The sequence below is a fragment of the Dysidea avara genome, chromosome 11 (assembly GCF_963678975.1).
Source record: "Dysidea avara chromosome 11, odDysAvar1.4, whole genome shotgun sequence".
Lineage (NCBI taxonomy): Eukaryota > Metazoa > Porifera > Demospongiae > Dictyoceratida > Dysideidae > Dysidea > Dysidea avara.
Genome location: NC_089282.1, coordinates 25,323,222 through 25,331,038, shown reverse-complemented (window position 1 = coordinate 25,331,038; position 7,817 = coordinate 25,323,222). Strand labels below are relative to the sequence as shown.

General features: G+C 37.4%; 1 protein-coding gene and 1 long non-coding RNA gene across 2 annotated transcripts in view; one reads left to right on the top strand and one right to left on the bottom strand.

The window, feature by feature from the left end:
* Positions 1–7,817, top strand: part of LOC136239146 (uncharacterized) — a 223,461-nt gene that overhangs the window by 69,796 nt on the left and 145,848 nt on the right. The gene's annotated exons all lie outside the window — the stretch shown is intronic.
* On the bottom strand, positions 4,882–6,456 carry LOC136239196 (acid-sensing ion channel 1-like). The gene is made up of 3 exons (XM_066029925.1): positions 5,770–6,456; positions 5,281–5,725; positions 4,882–5,207 (listed from the first exon to the last, which is right to left on the bottom strand). Exons 1-3 carry the CDS (start codon positions 6,454–6,456, stop codon positions 4,882–4,884), a joined length of 1,458 nt encoding a protein of 485 aa, XP_065885997.1.

Genomic DNA, 7,817 nt, shown 5'->3' with positions numbered 1-7,817 from the left:
TGTACATTACAAAAAAGCAGTAGAATTAGCCACAGTAGCAGACACTGTGCTAGTTGGTGATGACACCGATCTTCTTGTATTGTTGTGTTATCATACCTGCTTGGAATCACACAACACATTTTTCAAACCAGAGCCAAAAAAGCCACTATGAAACCCAGGCTGGCCATGGGGAACATAACTGCTGTCAAAGAGAAACTTGGCTTTGAAATATGCTATATACAACATTCTCTGCCTACATGCAATACTTGGATGTGACACAACACACAGCTATATAACATTGGGAAAGGTAAAGTCCAGTAAATACTTTCAAATGTAGGCTCAAAGTGTTCAGTGCAGTAGCATCTACACCAAATGACATTGTGGCTGCAGGAGAGCAAGCACTAGTGGATTTATACAGTGGAAGTCCAAAGCAAGGATTAAACTCTCTCCACTACAAGCATTTTGGTGAATAGGTAGCTAAAAGTACTACATTTGTTCTTCTATAAACTTTGCCACCTAGTTCAGCTGCTGCTAAATATCACAGTTTCTGTGTATAATTCCAAACACAAGAGTGGAAAGGTGATGCCAGTAAAATGCAGCCAACTGCATGGGGGTAGAAAGACTATGATGGTAAACTGATGCCTGTGCTAACTGATCTATCACGTCCTCTAGATGAGCTGTTGAAAATGATTAGATGTAACTGACTGCAGCAGCATGAGATGCGCTTGCAAGAAATACAAGGTGAAATGCTCTTCTGTTTGTGGCAACTGCAAGGGAACAGGCTGCACCAACTCAGATACCTCAATCCATGAAGAAGATGATACAGATACCAACACTGAATGAAAGCGAAACTTACCATTTATATACACAAGGGAATAGATTTTCCCCTACCATGGCCATGGTTAATGTGTGTCATTGTGTATGTACCTTACTTAACTTGTACAATGTCAGGTTTCGAGTTGTAAAGAATTAAATCCATCTTCATGACAATGGAGAATGAAAACAACCGAATTGTATATAAAGCTATGCTATTTCTCGGTTTCCATGGTAACACATGCACCTTCTAGTCTTCATTATGACCCTCTGTTATGAAAATAGTCCCTTGCCATGGGAAAACTATCATTAGACAAGCAATAAATAGCTTAAACCAAAATTTAATTAAGTGCGTGGGCGGGACTAAATAATATTAGTTTTGTCCAGTAAAATGATGATAACTTTAGAACAGATTAAGCTATGGATACCAAACAAGTGTCATCTTGTTCCTTGTAGTGAGAGCAATCATTTGATACCAAATATAAATAGTTTGGATAATGTATAGCTGAAATAGAAGCACAAATCCTATTTTTTTGATAAAAATGGCAAAAAGGTCATGCAAAAGGTCACTTTCCCCTTATGGGATTTTCTGGGACTTTTGATATGTTATAGAGCACGTTTTTCTGTGTTAGAAACTGTTGAAACCATTTGTGTTGCAATTAGTTAAAGGTTGACCCCTTTTTTTCATAAAATGACTGGACTAAAAGCTGCGTGATGCATTATATGTCTGTAGCATTACTTATTGCCATCTAACTGTTCTTTGAGATCACATATCAGGCTCAGCCACTATAATGCCCATGCAGATTTTCACTGGATAAGAACCTTTCAAAGTGATGGCTACTCCCCTAAGTATTAAATCTGATCATCCTGGCTATGCACATGAACACTTGTAGACTAGTTGTTGTTAACAGTGTGCAATACATGGTGGATCCATGGGAACAAGCTGCGTGAGCAACTCTCCCTGAGGAGGCACAAAAACTATACATGCCTCTTACCCTTCTCTATCTTCAAACCAAAGAAGTATTTCATACTAGTTTGATAAAACAGTCAAATGCTCTAATAGAACAGTCATCACATGCAACATGGATGATCCTCTTGATGTTTATAACTATACACTACAATTACATCTGAGTCATAACAAATTGTTTGAAATTACCACCTAACTCTACAATTCAGGGTGAAGACCATGCATGCATGCACTCAGAATTATTAGAACATCTGTGCAAAATCTACTAGCTATATATCTGAATGATCATACACTGCACATTACACCGACTACATCAATTATACCAGGAGTATTATATGTCAGCTATCCCTACTAGCTGAAAAAAGGATTCCACAAATGCAAGTTAATTAATGCATATATGCATGATCTGTGGACAATTTGCATGTAGGTGCAGAACCTATTATTATACTGCAGTAATTGGCTAGGTTAGAAAGTATGAAAGGCACCATTAATGTCTTGGAGAGCCAGTTCACCAAGGCATTATATGGAATTCATAAAATGCATGCATTCATTGTGACCGGATTTGTGAAAAAGGTAACTTAGATTGGGAAAAGTTATTGCCTTGAAATTTGGTCAGTAGTGAGCACCAACGTAGGTTGATAGATGGTACATGGCGAAACTTTCAGGCTTGTATCTTTCTTGAACTCAAAGTTATGGTCTTCCAACTACATAGGTTGGATGTGTGTGGAAGACCTGTTTTTGTATAAATCTGGTCAAATTTATAATATAAGCATGGCTTACACCAACTGCATTTAACAAGTACTATTTCTATCTCAATGGACAGTTCTTGGTCCACTTATCTTTCTGCTATCATGTAAATAATATTATTACCAATATAAACTCACCTATTTGTATAGAGCATTAATTTTGCTGATGGCTGTCTTAATTTTGTAAAGACTTATTAATACACCACAGTACTAATGAGATTTAGACAAAATTTCAAACTGGGTAAGAACTTGTATGACTGATAAGACCAAATGTCAAATATTCGATGTATATAGCAGATCTCTGCTGAATCAAATTGAACAGTGAGCACCATGCAAACCTTGCGTGCATGCATGCCATAATCATATTATGACCAATTTATAATTTTAAATAGCATTTTAAAAGCATCAAACACATGCTAAGTGCAATTTGAGTGACTATTCATCAGATATAGCAATGGTACAACCCACGTGAGACCCCTACAACTCAATAAAGTGATCGGCTGAGAAAGTATAACTGGGATAATTCATTGAGACATGGAGCTGTAGTTCTTTGATGATTACTTAAGAAGATGTAGTTCTAACCCTAAGCTGACACGGAGCTGTAGTTCTTTGATGATTACTTAAGAAGATGTAGTTCTAACCCTAAGCTGACATGGAGCTGTAGTTCTTTGATGATTACTTAAGAAGATGTAGTTCTAACCCTAAGCTGACATGGAGCTGTAGTTCTTTGATGATTACTTAAGAAGATGTAGTTCTAACCCTAAGCTGACATGGAGCTGTAGTTCTTTGATAATTACAGTTTTGTTGTATGAATATGCATGTACATAATTGTGAGTCATGACTGAATTTGCGAAAAGGGGTATTCCACACATATCCAATTTACCAACTTTGACAGATTGGAAAAGGTTATTGACTTAAAATTTGGTCAGTATAGTGAGTACCAACATACGTATAGCTGGAAAATTTTGGGTTAATTATGACTAATTTATGTTCTCCCAAGTTCATGGAATTGTATATGTCCCTTTTCACAAATTTGGTCACAATTGTTGTTTTGCAACTCTCTACAAAGAGACTTATAACATATCTACAAGATGACTTGTGATGTAACTGAACTCTAGCTACAAGGTGTAACACAACTGGACATCTATACAGCTAAACCCTCTACAGAGGGTTATACTTGTTTGCAGCTGATCTATCTACAGAGCTAGCTATTAGCCTGGTTGTTGAAGGTAAAAATTACCATACCCGGAAATAAATAGTACCAACTACCAAGATAAACTTGGTATCAGAATTTTCTGGAGAATAACTTATCCAAAATCCTCTTAGTGGAAAAAAATTATGGACGTTTGAAGTTTTAGATAAGTTTACATTGGTCAAACTAACATAGCTCCAGCTATAACAGTCATGTGAACTAAATACACCTGGTAATTACCTTCTGTGTGGTTAATAGAATATGCTATAATTGTTTGATTATAGGTATATAGGTTATATAGTATATACTGTACATCCTTTACTATCATGAAGCAACTGATGCCTTTTAACTATATAATTTAGGCATAGACTACTTTTTCATTAGGATATTGTGCAAAAGAAATGATCAACGTGATCAAAAGACTACAATGCCTAGTGTGAATGTAGAAAAAGGGCTGCCACTCATGCATGTTACAAATTCACCAAAGGGAATTAAGGTTAAGTCTCATTTCACTTATCTAAAGCCCATCAGTTCATTATCTGTTGCACGCTTTGTCACTAGAGCTATTCTACTTTGCTGTAGCAATCTGAGTGGATATTATTTTTGCATCTCTCGTTATTAGTGTATTTTATAATGATGCTACTCCAATAAATTATTTGAAATTATTTTTCTCTCAATAATCGATCTAAACCCATCTGATAAAACATGTGTTTACTCACTATCCCTTAGATAATCTCCTTCTTGCTAACAAACTGTCAACCCCTTTTTCCACACACTTCTCTCCTGCAATACTGGGACCAGTGCAACATGCTCTTAAACACAGGAACCATGCATAGTTAACCTTCACCTTTTCCACTATTTCTCAATGTCAGCATGTATATACAAGCAAGCATTAATATAATACCATATAGTTAATTGCCATTTAAATATGGAGATTTGAACACAGTGTACTGGATGTTGATTACAAAATAAAGTTGTGGGACAAAAAGTGTTTCCATCTGGGGCAGCTAAAAGCTTGGGCACATGAGAAACTGGGCTAAACTAGTTGTGCGTGTTTACAGCCTGGCAGTAGGTAAAAAACTTGTTGATCCCATCATCCTGTTAAACCCATTATACTCACGCAAGTTATAATGATGTATATAATCCATATGTAGCTAGTAAACAAATGATTTATATACTCTTATTTAGAGATGTGTTACTTTATTCCTTGGCTTGAAGAATGAGTAAATCAATTCTAGTATCTCAAAGAATGACAGGTAGCCAGCTCCAATGAAAAGGCCTGTCAGTCCAGTACAATCTGCAATGAATCTAAAAATGGTGTATTGTACCTCTTCCCTAATCTGTATATATTCCAAGACATCGTAGTATATTACAAGCTTTATTTGGCTGTCTGCTAGACCTTGTCGACTGATCCAGGAAGGTAAAATAATAGAGCACAGTGCCATTTGGATAAGTATGAGTGGAGATAGTACGGTCCGGTATTGGAAATACTCCACTTCGGAGGAAATAGCTGTTATTATATACATCAATAATATGTGGCGATGGATATTTGGCATAGGATTGTTTAATGTTATATTCCACACCTTCACAAGGTACTGGACAGTCACAGTACTTTGTTTTGAACTGACGTTGATAAGGTACCAGACAATAAATAGTTTCATTGAGGGTACAAGTGCGGGTACTACCAGGCATGTACTCAGCCTTACAACCACATTCTCTGATGGTAAGTTGTGTCTCACACTCTATCACACATGACTCTCTAGTGTAACTCTTGAAATATGTCAGAGTGACATAATCATTACATTGTCCATCTGGGGGAGATAGAAGTCGATATCTTTTTTCTGTGATCATCATTTGTGTCCTTACACCTGGTAATATCAGTAACCTACTATGAGTACCGATGTATGGAAAATGATCATGGTCGTGAATAAACACATTGATTCCTGCTGAACCAACAGTAGATGTGAAGTATTCATACTGCTCCGCATTCAGTCTAAGAAGTAAACCATATCTGGATCCTGGTCTGCTAACACGATAAGGGGTAAAGTTGCCATTTGGGTTAAAAGTGTGACACTCATTGGTGGGGTTGTGAAGTCTTGCGCTGAACATGGTCTACCATCAAATGTACATGAAAGAAGCATAGCTTCAATTGTATGTCCCATGTCTTGAAATAGAGTGTTATTCCCACCACGAGCTGCATCGTACTGCTGTGCAAAACTAGTGAAGAATGAAACAGGTAAGGACCTAACACCAACGGTGTTTGAAAGGTATGCTAGTAATAAATCTGCTTGTTCCAAGGATAAGTTATTTGAGAGAACAGTTGATGTTCTAATAGGATTAATGTTACATAAAGTTATTGCAGGAAATTTCATCTGTTTTGGAAAGTGGTAGCTGGTGGCGAGATAAGTCCCTCCAGCTGCAAACGTGCTACTAATTGCACCAAGTGATGATAGCATTAGAACGAGTGCAACTAATACAAACACAATCCACAGTATTAACACCAGGTTGAATTGTCTGTGAGCAGTAAGGAATGGTACTCCGTGAAACGATGAGTGGGCAGAGCACCTCCGAATACTGTCCCAAATTCGTGTTGCTGCGAAGCATTCTTCACCTCCCACTTTGCTTTTGTCTTCGTTTGTCACTTCGTTTGCACTAATCGAGGACTGGTAAGCACGCGGTGGGTAATCACTGTCACTATTTTGGTTACTATGGGTCGGAAACGTTGTATCCACCGATGAATACGTAGTTAGTTCTTCCATTCATCACACACACGAAACACTAAGAAAACAATACTCCTGCTTATATCAGTAGATAGTAAATTACTCTATTTGAGCAGATGAGATCGGTTGCCATAGCATCGCTTTCGCTTTCCTCACGTGTGTCTTATGCACCTATCAATGTCAAGCCCCACCCCACCCAGTACGGGCTATGTGGGGCGTTAGGAGGGGATTTGAACTTAAATTTTGCCCCCAGGGGTGGGGAATTTGAACAAGCGCTCTATAGTAGCATAGATCATTTACAGTAGTTTTATACGTGAAGCGCGAGAGAACACGTGATAAAACCGCAGCACCTAGTGTACCTTTGTCACTGTGGCTTCTGTTTTTGCAACATGTTGGTTGTCAAATCCCCTTCCTATCCCCACCTCATAGGGTGGGACTATGTGGGGATTTGACCTGATAATTCACCCCCAGGTAGGGGAATTTGACTTTCCACTTGATCAAATCCCCACTATATCCCCACCCTCCCCGTACTGGGGGGGTGGAGCTTAACATTGATAGATGCATTACGCCGAGAGTCGGCCTCGCCTTACGCTGAGAGGTTCTCCGCCAGACTAACACTATCTATAGCACCCTATAGAAATTCACCTCTGGTTCCATACCATAAATTGTGTTGTATCATAGATAATACACTTTAGTATATCCTCGCTTATATCATATCGTACGCAAGGAAATTTTGACGTCAAAATAAATTTGACGAATTCAGACTTCAGCAGATTTGACGAATAAAATGTTGATGAAAATGAAGAAATTGTAGACAAAACCTGTACTTTTAAGGGCGCTTATAAACATTTGACGAATTTAAATTTGACGAATTAAATCAATTCGTCAAATGGATGAATTTCATAATAACTAAAGTTGCCCCTAGCAACCTGAATTTTACAATATTTGTAGGGATAAATGTCTATAGTAACATCTCCAAATTTTAAAAAGATAGCATAAAAAGGTTATGAGATATAACATTTTAAAGTTTGTCATACATTGTCTATGAGAGGGGGCAACAGTTGCCCCTTCTGGGCAATCACATAAATAATGTGTGGGAAAACAACAAATTCAATTAATGTCATTTCTCAATTTAACATTATTTGTAGGTGTGAATCTCACAATTAACATCTCCAAATTTGAAAAGGACAGAGTATATAGATTATGAGATATCACATTCTGAAATTTATGGTTTTCCCATACATTATCTATGTGATTTCCCAGAAGGGGCAACTGTTACCCCCTCCCATAGATAATGTATGGGAAAACTGCAAACTTTAAAATGTCATATCTCATGACATATATATATATGCTATCTTTTTAAAAATTGGAGATGTTACTTTTGACATTCACACCTACAA